This window comes from Convolutriloba macropyga, chromosome 15 (genome assembly GCF_964194025.1).
Source record: "Convolutriloba macropyga chromosome 15, txConMacr16.3, whole genome shotgun sequence".
Lineage (NCBI taxonomy): Eukaryota > Metazoa > Xenacoelomorpha > Acoela > Convolutidae > Convolutriloba > Convolutriloba macropyga.
Window position 1 is genome coordinate 32,281,836 of NC_134482.1, and position 16,334 is coordinate 32,298,169.

At 36.3% G+C, this 16,334-nt stretch overlaps 1 protein-coding gene across 5 annotated transcripts in view; it reads right to left on the bottom strand.

The window, feature by feature from the left end:
* Window positions 1-14,941: 14,941 nt before the first annotated feature.
* LOC142354039 (uncharacterized) overlaps window positions 14,942-16,334 on the bottom strand; it is a 52,021-nt gene continuing 50,628 nt past the window's right edge. For all 5 annotated transcript variants that reach the window (XM_075406302.1, XM_075406301.1, XM_075406305.1 and 2 more), the window contains one exon: window positions 14,942-15,159. In XM_075406302.1, the coding sequence (XP_075262417.1) occupies window positions 14,987-15,159 (173 nt within the window). In that variant the 3' untranslated portion in view covers window positions 14,942-14,986. The remainder of the gene's footprint in view (window positions 15,160-16,334) is intronic.

A 16,334-nucleotide genomic window follows, 5' to 3' on the forward strand; every position in this document is an offset into this window, starting at 1 on the left:
TCATATTTCAGCAAACATAGGCAACCCCATATTGACAAATTTGCCACAGACGAAGTCTTACAAACGACATTCTGTCTAGTTGAATCAACTTTAATTAACAGGCCCCTTACTCCTGTAAGCGCTGACCCTACTGAACATGAAGCCATAACACCTAATCACTTTCTTCTAGGAAACAGGTCAAGCACTGCGCTTTCGCTTTTGGCAGAAACGGACTTCGACCACCGCATGAGATACGTGCGAACTCATTGATACGCTGACACAATTTGGAAAAGGAGGTTAGCTGAATATGTGCCCAGCCTGAATCGTCGCAGTAAATGGTCCACTCCAGCAAAAACAAATCCCAAATCTGCTGATCTTTTATGGGTAGCCGACTAATTGACACCCTTGGACACTTCCCCATGGGCCGCATCGAAAGCTTCCGTAATGGCAGCGATGGCATTGCTCGTTCGGCTGAGATAAGAACAAATGCTGGTAAGTATATCCGACCGGTTGTAAAACTAATACTTGTTTTAGACACAACCTTTTTGTGGCCGGAGGATGTTGCGAATGCAAAGTAAGTGTGTATATAAACTAAGCAGCGTACATTTGTAAGCATGTATATAATTGAATTGAATAGCAAGCCATCAAGACGGCATAGCGCAGACGGTAACGCTCAGAACTCTTGGTCAAAGGGTAGCTGTTTCAAGCCCCCGACTCCGACCAAATTGTCAAAGCAAAATCAGTATTCTAATACATGTACCTTGAGCATCGGACAGTCAGAGAGCGGTTTTGTGCTGGACTAATTCGATTCAGACTACTATGACATAGATTTAAAATTATTAGAGTATCAAAACGCTTTGAATGGTTTAACTTTCAAGCCGAAGCAAGGTCAGACTACGCCATACATGAACTCAAACAACGGATATTGGCCAAAAAAGATTATTAAGTCAAGTTTAGTCTTTTTGCCGCCAGGGTTACTTTGAATAATTTCTGTTAACGTTGATAAGAGAACTTCTAATGTGTCTTAGGTTATATAAACAAGCTTTTGATTGCATAAAAAGTCGTTTCCTGAAGCTTATTCGATTCGTAATCGTTGAATAAAGAGTTGTTAGTTCGAGTTTATTGTCGCCTACAAGGCTCAAATATGTACAATGTGTTATGTATAAACGTTGCTAAGGATACGTATTTGAGCTTGACGTTCCACCGCTGATTTGTGTTTAATTTCATGATGCGTTTCAGATATGCGTGTGATTGTTCCACAAGTCCAATAGTTTGTGGATGTTCAAATGTTGAGTGCTTCAGTTGACATTCAAGAAGTGAACAGAGCTCATTCATCAAACTAGATGTAAAAGTTGTTCCGAGGATTGAAATGTTGTTTTGTTATAAAACTGTGATTGAAGAAAATGTTAACCAGCTCTCTTGCTACTGTATCTGCTGACGCGTTTGTGAGGTGTACGGCGAAGAATTACTTTGAAAACCGTCACTTCAAGAAAATGCGTACTTATAATTTGGCGGCTGTATTGGTCCTATCAGATCAATTTGCATCATGTCTCCTAAAAAGATTGCTCAGATGATGCTGGTTGTATATTTTGTCGTTGATGTTGTTCACTGGCTCTTTTTTTGTTGCATACAGTTCAAACTATTTTTTTTGTTTTGAGATATTAAGTGAAATCTGGAAAATTTAATTGTTGCCGAAACTACTGTTCTGTTTGTGAAATTCCTGAATGTCCTGTTGTTTTCGAGTTGGCTATGCAATAAAATAACTCTCTATAAAACGTTTGTGTCGCACGAGTTGTGAATGTTTAACTGTTCCATCATCGTCGAAGAATTTACGATATCAAATGTCGTTCTCAATTCCTAGTCTGTCTAATTGCTCATAATATTTCTTCAGTTTGATGTTTGCCTATCGAATTGACTTCTCGGATAGTTAGATCCTCACCATGTTCAACTTTAATGTCAAGTAGTTCAATTCGATCATCAATGTCGGTCAGTAAAACTGCTAGTTCTGGGGAAGTTACAGCTGAAATTCTTTTGAGTGATCGTTTCAATTTTATCAAATCTCTGATTTTTGGAATTTTGAGTTATGTTCTTTGTTTTTTCAGATACGTTTTGTACATACCAAGTTTTTTCAGTTTTTCTACCACTGCCAAATCAATTTTGTCCTCTTTAAAGGCATAGATTAATTTTTCAATTGTGTTTAAAGACACATCTGGTGTTCCTGCTTCCAATTCTATTTCGGTTTCTCTGACTGGTACTTTTTCTGAAAGTCGATGACGTAAGTATTTTTTCTGTAAGTGAAATTTGTGCTACTGGGATCATCTGCATTCGTGAAAGAAAATCCGCCGCATAATTTGCCTTTCTTGGAATCTATGCGATTTCAAAATTGAACGCCACACCTTTGACAAGAAAATTCGACAAGATGGGTGTATGAATTTTGCCTGGAAAATTGCGTCAATCTTCTGTTATCTTGTGAGAATTATGACTTGTGTTGTATTACTACCGATATAGTTTGCAAAATGATTCAATGCAAAATTCAAGGCATAAAAGTTCCTTGTAATATACGGAGAATTTGAGTTGTGGGCTTGTAAACAATGGTGATTCAAATGAAACTGGCGAGTAGGTCTTCTTTTCAAATGAATTACTTTCCTTAACATAGTCCTCCACCATTACAAATAATTCAGTTCCGTGGTAACTAGTTTCACAGAGTATTGATTATTGTAGTCTGGTTTTGGTTGTTTAAGTTTTACTTCTGTTGCTCTTCGCAAATCTTGTTTAATTGTTGCAAAACTATTTCGGCGTTCTTCAGTAACTTAGCAATCTCTGTCTTTCTTTAGGAGATGGTAAAACGGCGTCTTTTCTGTTCCAAGGTCCGGCATATAATTTCAAAACATTTGTGCGAATCCAATCAATCGTTTTACTTGTTTTATTGCTTTCGGCATTTGATTTGTTGCGAAACCCATCGAGTTGTGTCCATTTAGGTGATATTCTTTCTGGTGTTAATACATTTCCCAGAAATTTCATCTTCTGCATTGCAATCACATTTTTTTAAGGTAAAGTTTTAGACCGAATTTTCGAATTTAAGTAAATATATTTCAAAGCGTAGTATTCAGCTCACCCATGATCTTGACTGCACTACCTGTGTCAACCATGAATTGAGTGCAAAAATCCGCTGCTAAGCATGAATCCAAGTAATGTTGTATAAATTTAATGAATCCAGTCTTCAATCACAATTTGTTCCATCTTTGGGCTAAACATTTGTAGGCATAGGTGCGCGAACTTGAGTTGAATGCCAACAATTGGGTAGATGTATCATCTGCCATCTGTAAACAATGATAAGTCTGTGAACAGTCACGATTGGTAAACAGTGTTTTTCCTGCATAATAGCTTGATGCGTCGGCCATGTTCGATACTGGGAAAATACTGTTAAAGTATTCGTTTTATAAAAGGTGACTAATTCGCCGTAGGTCAATTAGGATTCTGGGTTTCCCCGATTGTTTTCGATGAGCGAAAGAACGGTTAATATGCTTTGAATGTGGAGGCGTTGCAATTAATCCGTAGAAGTGCATCAGAGCAAGTTCGATGGTAGGTTCGTCGCGAATGTGTATTGGTTTTGGTGGTCGTTTTTGTGTATCTGGGCAAATTGCGTTCGGGTGTTAGCTTTATCTTTAGCTCAGTGTTGTGGCCAGAATTTGATCGTTGTTTTGCAAAAATGTCACTAAATTCTAAAAATAGTTCTTCAACTTTGAAGTCTTTGTTGTCAGTGAGGATGGAGTTCTCCAAACCAAATTGTCTCAAAAAGTTTTCTCTGCCTTTCTTTGAGCTGGAAGTGTCTTTTTTCGAGTTGTTGGAGATTTAGGATTCGTTGAAGAATTTCCCGCTGCAAAGGTGATGAAACAATAACTTCAGTACAGGTTTCTGACGTTGGCAATCACAATTTTTTGTGTTCGGATGGAGGTCTAAGGTTGGCGTTCAGGATTTGCAATTTTATTTTGGATTAGCTAATTGATTTCAATTTTATCGTCCTCTGAGCTCTTCATTCTTGCTAGATTTAGTACTAGGATTTAGTATTAGAGATTTAGTACTAGTAACAGATTTTAGGCTTGATCAAACGTTAAATTGTGAAAGCCTCCTATTTTTGTCTTGATTTTTAACGTTACCAGAATGTCTGCAAAATTCAAAAAAGTAATATACTTTTTTTCAGAGGAGATTGTAGATATGAAGCCTTTCTGTAATGATTCCTCGAGGAACTTTATTGTGACCTCGAATCCTGTAACAGAAGTGACGAAAATACTAACGTAAAAAATTCAGAGAAAGATTTTCAGTTTTACGGAAAGATCATTAAGTTGTTTCCCAATTAAAATCGGTTATACTTGATCATTATAATGTTTATGCTCACAATGCTAAATTTTGCTCCAAATGATGCAGAAAAGATCAATCAGAACAGATTTCACGTCAATCTCAAAATGCTTTTCTAACGGATAACTTGCAAAACTATCTCTGGGTTTTCTCCATAGGTTTTTTCTGTTACTTTTTTTCTAAAATTGTGAATTTGCAGCTGATCTGATCAAATGTCTGGAATGTTACTTGCAATGGTATTCAAAATCAAGTGGTTTCGTTTCTTAACTCAACACTTTTTCTGCTTGTAGGAGTTGAAAAATGTACTGAGCAGAGTTGAGACGAGTTGAATGTGAGCCCGCCGCAAATCAATGGGGCATCATAAATAGTTCTCTAATCGTTGCAGATAATTTTCCGATTAGGCAGAATTGAGTAAGTTTTCTCATAATTTTTTTAAAAAAAAATAACCATAGAAAACCAATTGTCCGTTGAACCAAGAACTTCTCAAGCCACGCATTTCAACACAGGACTCAAAACAAATCAAACAGTTCACCACAAAGAAGAGGAATAAAACGGCGAGCAGCCAATTAGAAAGACATTGAGAAAATTGTTTTTTTAAAGGTCGACAATCTGAGATTCATCATCTAGTAATTTCAAGTTGTTTCCTGAAATTCCTACATTAAATGGTGTTCCTGGAATTGTATAATGAGCCAATATTCGAATGAGCACAAGAATCTCAGTTTCCAGGACAGTGGTCCCACAAAAGTCCCCAAAACTGGTACTCATCTGCGAATCCTACCGTCAATTCTAGGTCAGCAGATAAAATGAAGGCTATATAGCTGCAGCTGACTTCAGACACTTTGCTCTAGATCAGGCTTCTCTAAGTGAAGGTGCGGAAAGAATAAAAAATTGTTGCATGCAGAACGATATGAAACGCAACATACTAAGATTGTTGCGTTACACGCAAGTGAAATTGCAATATCAGAACACATCTCACGACAATAATAACTGATAAAAAAAATTGAAGTGCAGAATTATATCAAATGAGGCTAAAACTGTTACCTGGAACTGACATCATTTTTTATAGCAAAGAAATACAGTCAGGCTTCCAGTTTTCCAGACCAATACCATTTTCTTTTCTTATACTTCGTAGCTGAAGATTTTGGCGAAAGTGAAAATGGCAGACGTACCAAAATATGAAAACTTTATTGCTGGCCAATCACAATTGAGCAAATGGGAACAGTGTCTTCTGATGGGCTGACTGCTCAACTAATTCTCCATGTTTTAAAATAGGATACAAAAGCTAGCGTAAAATTGCTCAGATATCGCGATAAGCCAACAGAGTAAAACCATTTTTTTGGTCCATATTCCAGTAAAACCATATTCCCAATTAAAATCGGTTATACTTGATCATTATAATGTTTATGCTCACAATGCTAAATTTTGCTCCAAATGATGCAGAAAAGATCAATCTGAACAGATTTCACGTCAATCTCAAAATATTTTTCTAACGGATAACTTGCAAAACTATCTCTGGGTTTTCTCCATAGGTTTTTTTTGTAACTTTTTTCTAAAATTGTCAATTTGCAGCTGATCAAATGTCTGGAATGTTACTTGCAATGGTATTCAAAATCAGGTGGTTTCGTTTCTTAACTCAACACACTTTCTGCTTGTAGGAGTTGAAAAATGTACTGAGCAGAGTTGAGACGAGTTGAATGTGAGCCCGCCGCAAATCAATGGGCATCATAAATAGTTCTCTAATCGTTGCAGATAATTTTCCGATTAGGCAGAATTGAGTAAGTTTTCTCATAAGTTTTTTTTAAAAAAATAACCATAGAAAACCAACTGTCCGTTGAACCAAGAACTTCTCAAGCCACGCATTTCAACACAGGACTCAAAACAAATCAAACAGTTCACCACAAAGAAGAGGAATAAAACGGCGAGCAGCCAATTAGAAAAACATTGAGAAAATTGTTTTTTTAAAGGTCGACAATCTGAGATTCATCATCTAGTAATTTCAAGTTGTTTCCTGAAACTCCTACATTAAATGGTGTTCCTGGAATTGTATAATGAGCCAATGTTTGAATGAGCACAAGAATCTCAGTTTCCAGGACAGTGGTCCCACAAAAGTCCCCAAAACTGGTACTCATCTGCGAATCCTACGGTCAATTCTAGGTCAGCAGATAAAATGAAGGCTATATAGCTGCAGCTGATTTCAGACACCTTGCTCTAGATCAGGCTTCTCTAATTGAAGGTGCGGAAAGAATAAAAAATTGTTGCATGCAAAACAAAATGAAACGCAACATACTAAGATTGTTGCGTTACACGCAAGTGAAATTGCAATATCAGAACAGATCTCACGACAATAATAACTGATAAAAAAAATTGAAGTGCAGAATTATATCAAAAGAGGCTAAAACTGTTACCCGGAACTGACATCATTTGTTATAGCAAAGAAATACAGTCAGGCTTCCAGTTTTCCAGACCAATACCTTTTTCTTTTCTTATACTTCGTAGTTGAAGAATTTGGCGAAAGTGAAAATGGCAGACATACCAAAATATGAAATCTTTATTGCTGGCCAATCACAATTGAGCAAATGGGAACAGTGTCTTCTGATGGGCTGACTGCTCAACTAATTCTCCAAGTTTTAAAATAGGATACAAAAGCTAGCGTAAAATTGCTCAGATATCGCGATAAGCCAACAGAGTAAAACCATGTTTTTTTGGGGAAAACTGATCTCACGTTCAGTTGTGATATATTCATATCAAGTCCCACGGGCCGCTGATGCAGGGCAATGGACCGCGAGGCATGGCCAAATGCGGTTAAAAATATAATCTTTAATTAGGTTATGTACAATTAAGGCTGATTGAACGCATAAAGTTTCAGTGTTTAAAAATTCTCAACCAATCAGATTTGTTGAAATTTCTACATTTTGGTACGTCTAATTCTTAAGACGTCAACGAATAATATATACTTTATAAATTATGACGGATTTTGCATGCCTTGTCAAATTTTGACATAACAACTCGTGAATATTAGGCTCCGTCTACGATTTCGATAAGCCCTATTGTTAACTTTTTGGGACCACAAATCGTATAACGTTTTCCAAATTTTCGGCTCTCTGAAGTTGACATTCAAGAAACGTTGATTTTCCTAGTTTGAGAATGTACAATTTTGAAAGTAGAACCTGAATTTTTGTCGGTTTGTCGTTTTCTTGTTTTCGTCCCCCATTTCGTTGATCTAATTGACTTGTATCGTCATGTCAGGAAATTGTACCAAGCTGTTCTTAGAGCATATTTGGATGTTGTGTTTCTTGATGAATGGGTACAACTGTTTTGTTCAAATTTGTTTTGAAATGAATTTTATTGGCAAGTCTAGAAGTTTCAAGCACAAATTTTGTCATCAAATGTTTTTTTGTCGCTTTAAGTAATTTGAATTTTTCTCGTTGGAGGACAAAATTTTTGTTTTTCTTCAGTTTTTTAATCGATTAATCTTAGTTTTGCAGTTTGAAAGAAAGATTGAATAACTACATGCATGTTTAATTGCAAGATGTTCAAAATTTTTTTTGAACAATAGGATACGTTTCTGCATATTCTTTTCACTGTTTTTTGGGAATTATTCCAATTTTGGTACATTCTCTTACAAAAGATAAGTGTACCCAAGTGAAAACTACGTTTAAAAATCTGTCTGTTTTATAGTAACACTCCAAACTCCATATTCCTTTTTATACAAAAACATTCAAAAAAACAGAGCTTGAGTTCCAAAGAAGTGACGAAAATAATAACGCAAAAAATTCAGAAAGACTTTCAATTTTACGAAAAGATCATTAAGTTGTTTCCCAACTAATATCGGTTACACTTGATCATTATAATGCTTATGCTCACAATGCTAAGTTTTGCTCCAAGTGATGCAGAAAAGATCAACCTGAACAGCTTTCACGTCAATCTCAAATTACTTTTCTAACGGAGAACTCCATAGGTTTTTTCTGTTACTTTTTTTCTAAAATTGTCAATTTGCAGCAGATCTATTTAAAGTTGATAGAAAACAACGTCTGGAAAGTTACTTGCAATGGTATTCAAAATCAGTTGGTTTCGTTTTTTAATTCAACATTTTTTCTGCTTGTAGGAGTTGAAAAATGTACTGAGCAGAGTTGAGACGAGTTGAAAGTGAGCCCGCCGCAAATCAATGAGGCATCATAAATAGTTCTCTAATCGTTGCAGATAATTTTCCAATTAGGCAGAATTGAGTAAGTTTTCTCATAAGTTTTTTTAAAAAAATAACCATAGAAAACCAATTGTCCGTTGAACCAAGAACTCAAGCCACGCATTTCAACACAGGACTCAAAACAAATCAAACAGTTCACCACAAAGAAGAGGAATAAAACGGCGAGCAGCCAATTAGAAAGACATTGAGAAAATTGTTTTTTTAAAGGTCGACAATCTGAGATTCATCATCTAGTAATTTCAAGTTATTTCCTGAAACTCCTACATTAAATGGTGTTCCTGGAATTGTATAATGAGCCAATAATCGAATGAGCACAAGAATCTCAGTTTCCAGGACAGTGGTCCGACAAAAGTCCCCAAAATTGGTACTCATCTCCGAATCCTACCGTCAATTCTAGGTCAGCAGATAAAGTGAAGGCTATGTAGCTGCGGCTGATTTCAGACACCTTGCTCTAGATCAGGCTTCTCTAAGTGAAGGTGCGAAAGAATACAAAAATGCTGCATAAGGAAGGCAATGAAACGCAACATACTTAGACGAAATTGCAATATCAGTACAGACCTCACGACAATGATAATTGGTAAAATATTGAAGTGCAGAATTATCTCAAAAGAAGTTTAAATTGTTACCTGAAATTGACATCTTTTTATACCAAAAAAAACATTCTGGCCTTCCGGTTCTCTAGATCAAGCGTAATATACCATTTTCTTTTCCTGTACTTCGTACCTGAATAATTTATACTGTATAAATTATGACGGATTTTGAACAACCTCGCAACAACCCCCGACACAATGAGGGAACATAGGACAAGACAGCACAGTACCGTCAATACGGGCAATCGGATCTTTTTCGTTTGTGCGCGCGCACCACCCCCCCCCCCCCCCAAGATTAGTGGGCGCATATTATTTGGACCCCCTGACACACGTGCCATATTTTTAAGTGATGATTTACTATATAACGGCACGCTCTCTGTAACTGGGGGCGCATAGGGTAATAGAGGGGGGGGGGGCACAAACGGAAAAGATCCGGGCAATCATTGAATTCTGTTTTTGGTTGGATTCTTTAGTTTCATTTCGTAAAAAGTATTTATTAAGGTACTGGCGTTTCGTGTTTTGCCTCTAAACTCCTATTCTTTTTCCCAAGTTGATCAGGGTTAATCGTTTAACTGTCTGGTTGAGTCTCTCCTAACCATTTAAACTTGATGTGAACGCAGCCATTGTTTTTTGTTCAGTCTTCATAAACAGTGAATTATAATGGTTCCTTTCTTTAGTTTCAATTCACGAGACAAATTTTTACGTTACACACATATTCAGTTTCTCTTCTGAAGTCCGATGACTTTACTTTTCACAAGCGGTTGAATATCATTGAAACCAGGTGCTTTACAAACTTCAGTCTGCCCGGGTCAAGGTTTTTGGGTAAATTTTTGTAAGAAATGCGATGAATGCGGTGAATTTTTGTAAGAAATGCTGTGATTGCGGTGAATGCGGTGAAAATAAATATTCCACCGTATTTCACCGCATTTCTCACAAAAATTCACCGCCAAATTCACCGCATTTCTTACAAAAATTCACCGCATCGACATTTGTGGCAAATTAAATTAAGAAATGCGGTGAAAGCGTTGAATGCGGTAAAAAAAGTAATTCACCACATTTCACCGCATTTCTTACAAAAATTCACCACGAAATTCACCGTTTTTCTTACAAAAATTCACCGCATTTGATTTCCAAAGTTTACTCAATCTGATTTAAATTCACAAGAAATTTCGAAAACGTAAATTACAGTTGGCGCAGTGGACTATGCAGTTGAAGGGATGCAGGAGGTCAGAGATTCGAACCAGTGTGGGGACGAATCCTTTTTGTAAGAATACTGAGCATTTCCCCGCATTTCTTACGAAAAATCACCACCAAACCTCGACCCTGGTGTAAATATGGCACCTTGCATTGTTCAAATGCAGAAGTTAATGCTTAGCAATAACCAGCAAGTTGGAGTCGTGGTAGAAGTATTGACTAACAGTGAATATGGTTGATAATTGAAAAAAAATGAGAGCATTAGCTGACAGTCTTTCTTGTTTGCTCGAAGTAATTTGCGGAGCCGGGTTGTCGATTTAAATTCTTATTTTTGAGTTTTGGCTAAACCAACTGTCGGCCAAACTGACGATCGCCCGTTGAATCATTTGGTGACACACACAGACTTGAATGGACCGGACTATTTTTTTAGAGGTTTTGTGATTTGATGTAAGAGCAAAAGTCAAAGAGGAGAACAGTTGGTAAATGCAATTTGCTGCGTAAATCGAAATCCAACCAAAGTTTTGAATTAAAATGCCTCAGCAGACTAAAACTGAATTGAGTAATGAACTTTGAAGACTTACAAACACCATCGAGGACAAGCAAAAGCAGTTAAAGCAAAAAAACAAAATCGTACAAGAACAGAAACGATTTATCGACAAACAAGCTCAAACAATCTCAGAACAAAACCATGTCATTGACAAACGAAAGCAGCAGATAGAATTGAAAGATAATGCAAACGCGTACCAGTGTCGAATGATTGATCAATTCCAATCGGAAGTCGGATATTTACGGGATCAGAACAGTTCGCTATTGGAAAACGTAATGGGTCACAATATTCAAAATTCAACAAATTTTGTGGAGCCGTCGGAACCAAAACTTTTTCCAAAGTTTATTAACAGAAACACTAACCATCTTATAATTTCAGACAGTACATACAAAAAAATACGACAATCTGATATTTCTTATGATACTGGGATTCATTCTTATCCCTCTGCAACAATTATTGATTTGGGACAAACAGTCGAATAGTATTCGTCAGGAGCGAAATGTCAATCACTCAGTTTTCATGCGGGTCATAATAGTATAGATAAGGGTGTTTTGAGGATGGCCGCAGCATCTCAATTATGTGAAACTGTTACAAAAGCAATCAAAAAGTTGAAACCTCACAGAGTTCTACTTTCTGAAATTCCACAAGTTAAAAATGGCCATTATGAGCGTGAATCGAATAATATTGAAATTGAAGAGTTCAATAAGCAACTGGGAAATATTGCTATGGAGTTAAATGGAACATTTAAATGGACAAAAGTAGAGGTTTTGAAATACAACATTACATCATCCGAAATATCTAATGATGGTGTTCACTTAAAACTGGCTGGAGTACAAAAAATAGTCAAGGGTGTTCGGAACTATTATCAACAGCATAATATTACTGTGTCACAAAACAACATTGCACTGCGACAAATTCAGCGTTTTTAATCAGTCCTTTGGTTGTGTGACTTAATGTTTTGTCAGCAAAAATGAGCATTTCCAAACTAATAGTTTTAGCTTTTTTATTTAGCACTTCAAATAAAGAATTTATATATTCGGTTATGTCACACAACCAAAATCACGATTATTATAATGTGAAAATTAGGTTCCGCTTTTTTCGATTTGTGAGTATTTGCAAAATAGTTTTTTTACACTTCATGCGCTTGCTCCTAAGCGGTGATATTCATCTAAATCCGGGACCCATTTCTCACATTCGTGAATCGGACATGCTGATAAAAATAGTTACAAAAGATTGCAAAAATCTAAAGATTCGTCTTTTCAATGCACGCAGTTTAAAAAACAAATATGACCTTTTCACTGACTTTTTAACAAATTTGACTCAAAACACAAAAGTGGCCCTAACTGAAACGTAGTTGAATGAAACAGATATTTATCCAGAGAATTTTGCGAGTCCGAAACACAAATATTATTCAAAATCGAGGTCATCAAAGACAGTAGTAAACAAGGGTGGGGGTGTTGCCATCTGGGTTCCTAGAGACATATCTTCAAAACAGCGAAATGATCTAAATGTACTCAATGAAGTTTACGGTTTTTCAAAAATAGCAGTGGAAATATTTGCTTGGTTTCTTAAAAACAGACAGCAGTGTGTTAAGATAAATGATGTTTACTCAGAATGGCTGGAAACAAATCATGGTGTTCCACAGGGAACGGTTGTAGGGCCACTAGTTCTTCTTCTCTATATTAATGAATTTCGAGAAAAAGTACAAGGAAACTTCGACATAAATCAATTTGCTGATGACACAAGTTTCCATTTTAGCAGAAACAATGTCAGCGGACTGGAAAAATGTGTTTCTGAAATACTGGAGAAAACACATAATTATCTAAAGCAAAACAAATTAACCATGAATACCGGTGAAACTGAACTTCTTTGCGTCTCAAAGGAACATGAAAATTTTGATCCAATAGTTTTTCGGGGACAAGAAATTAAACCACAAAGTCACTTCAGACACTTGGTTTTAAGAATTGATTCTAAATCAAATTTTCAGGTACAACTCAACAAAGTCCTATCAAATATGGCCACAGCGATTAGATCCATATACCTTTTACGTTATCAGTTACCTCTGACAGCACGATTGATGCTATTCAAATACCTAGTTCTTTCTCATTTAACATTCAGTGCTCTATTTTTTCAGAACTAGAATTTCTCTGCAAGGCAGCGAATTAATCGACAAATCAATTGGGGAATTAAAGTTTGCTATATGAGAAAAAAGTTTGAGAGATCTACAGATCTCTTAGTAAAATCTGACATTTTGCCTGCAGAACTTTTAATAAGCCAGATGAGTGTTTCAAAACTTAGGAATGATATTTCATTATTGAAAACAGACGGCACTGAGAGTTTGTTTCTAAGTGGTAATGTCTTAGTATGAAAAAACAACAGAACTGAACAGCTAATTCTCTTAAAGTCGAGCAGTCGATCATTACAAAAAAGAAGCATCCAAAAATGGAATAAACTTCCGCGTGAAGTCGGACTATCAGATCACGCTCAAAATTTAAAAGCATGTTAAAACAGCGTCTGCTCCAACAATTCAAACTTGTACCGTTCGAAAGGAACGTTGGTAGCTTCAAAAGTTATTTTTACCTTTAGAAAACGGAACCACTAGTTTTAATTTTTAACATTGTAATAATTTTGTTTATATAATTTTAAACTTGTAACATTTAACCCCTGGGTTATATTTTCAATTTACTTGTTTAAAAAAAATAAGTGATTAGGTTTGGCAGATAAAAAATATTGTCTCACCAAGAGGTTCAACCTACTCAAGCAGTAAAATTTCTGATCAAGTATGGGTTGCTGTGGTATCTTCATTTTGAGCGATAGAAGAGATAATAATAATTCCAAAATAGTTCAGTTTAATTTACTGAGCTGCGGCTCAAGCAGACATGATCTCAGAAAGTCGATCTTTTCCGTTTGTGCATCCCGTACGTTATGCACACCCCAGTTACAGAGCACGTGTCATATTACATAGTAAATGATTATGTAAAATTATGGCACGTTCGTCGGGGGGGGGGGGGGGGGGTGCAAATATTATGCACCCACTAAGCTGGGGGACTCAAACGGGAAAATATCCGAAAAACTTTAACGGAGTTGCTAGTTGCGAATTCTTTAATTACGGTATAACGGGTGGTGCGGGGGGGGGGGGGGGGGGGGTTGGCAACATAACGTATTTGTGGGAAATTACAAAAATTTTCCTCTAATGTCAACTGAAACGGCTCTGAAAAATGTTAAGTGGCTAACACTTCAATTCCATAAACGAAGATAGCGCAGCAAATGAATACAAAATATATTCTATCAATTAAAATTTGAAAGCTATATTGCACCAGTTAAGGACAATCAGTACAACTGTTTCTGCTGAAAACCAATCAATATCAACTAATGGGTTCAAATATAACTAAGATTATCATCTCGTATATCGTGAAAGTTGTTGTATTAGAGAAATCATACAAAAATCCAAACATTTTCAATCTTTCCTTCGAAAGGCAGAAACAAGTCAGCACTCCATAGGGCAAAATAAAAACATAATTATGTAAATAATATGAATTAATTATTAATTAGAAGTCATAAACTATGCTAACGATTTCAGGCGGTCCTGATATTTAGAGGGTGACCAAAAAATAGTCAGCAATGTTTTTGAGTTCAGTGACATAAATAGCTTATGTAATTTGATTTTTTTATCCTTTTGCTATTTTGGCTACAAAAGTGGTGTTGGGATTCAAAACGCACGACATTTTGATTTTTGTAAGTTGTATAACACTGGCTTCAAAAACTATGCTTCAAATTTTGTTAGCATGGTTTATGTATATATTTTCATCTCCAATATCTCGTATGGAGCTGTTTTCTTTCCAAGACGTGATCAAAAGGAAAAATTGGGATATATTTGTATTTTTCATTATTAATAGTAAGCTGAAAATATGGATAATTTGAATTCCATTTTGACCCAAAAAGGAATGACTTTCTGTTTCATGACGTTTCACCCCTTGTCAAAATACCCAATGAGAAAATGGGCGATTCATTAACTATAAAAACTGATGACGCAATATGTGCATATTTATCTTGGCATTGGGCAAAATGACGTAATAGCCACAGGAAACAGCTCCAGTTTTCATTACTATTTATTTTTTACTCAAACTTAATCCTGCGTCTTCCCAGTCGACGCTGTCTCTCGTATTTGATGGTTTCCCCTTCTAAGGCCACTAACTCCTGCAGTCTCTGGGTGAAGGGGGGCTGAGCCCCAGCTATTGGATCTATGTAGCAACAGTCCGAGTGTGTGCTAGCACGTGTAGAGGATTTACCTGAACAAAAATGTAATTTAGAGGCTATGGAAACTCTGATTGGCACAAAGTTTTCCTCAAATTCAGATTTAGAAGATATTTTTCCACCACAATATTTTTTTAAGCAGACAAGGAAAAAATCTCCTATACCTGCTGGGAGATAAACAGTTTGTTGACTATAACTTGCAAGATGTTCATGAGCCATACCCCTGTTGACCAGACAGATCAAAAAAGGTCAAAATGTTGTGAGAAATGACAGTTTTTTGATCGGTTGTGAACGTTTTTGACCGTTATTTTTAGGAAATAATTGCACACGGAAGGGCAAATTTCTCACCAAGGGCACAAGCCTCTATATATTTTTCGTTGTTTTCTTGTCACCAAATGCCTGTAAGGATGCCTGCGCTAGTAAACGGTTCCCAAATTTTATGAAAAAAAACTAGGGATAGAACTGCATTTCTTTTTCTGAATCTTATTGTAATGGGCGAAAATAAGTTGACATCAAACACTGTAAAATGTGTCAAAATAATATGTACATATGTTAATATTTTTCCAGAGGGTTATAACAAAAAACATCTGTGGAGAAGACAATCGCAAAAAAAAATCAGTAAAAAAGGTCGCGATTTTGACATTCTCAAGCCCCACTATTTCGCCAACGTTTATTGATTTGAGGTTTTTCACCTTGCAAAGATGTCAACAGTTCAACCAATAACAAAAGAATTAATTCCATGACGTTGTCAATGAGTACACGAACACGGACATAGATATGATTGACAATACTCTGAATGGATATTTGCCGAAAAAGTATTGCGTTGTTGCAGTATCTCATCTCAGTCAGAACAAGATTTAAAATTACTGCTAAAAAGCAAATTCAGGGGTAATGTTGTTGAGTACCATATACAGTTGACGTTAGAACAGTATAAGAAAAAGTTTTGGGTTTCTCAGGCTCAGCTCGAATTGTCTAGAAATTCGATCAACGTCCCATCCTGTTGTTATCTTGCATCAGAAAACTACGTTGCAGTAATTTTGCAACCACCCTCTTTGTACCTCTAGTCAGCTTCATTTCTACTGTCGGCTAAACCCTCTGTTGACCAATTAAGCAATGGCCGTTGGATCATTTTGTGATACGCATAGACACGGATGGAACAGATTGTTTTTTTGAGGTTTCATGATCTGTTGTAACTGACGATGTTTGCCAA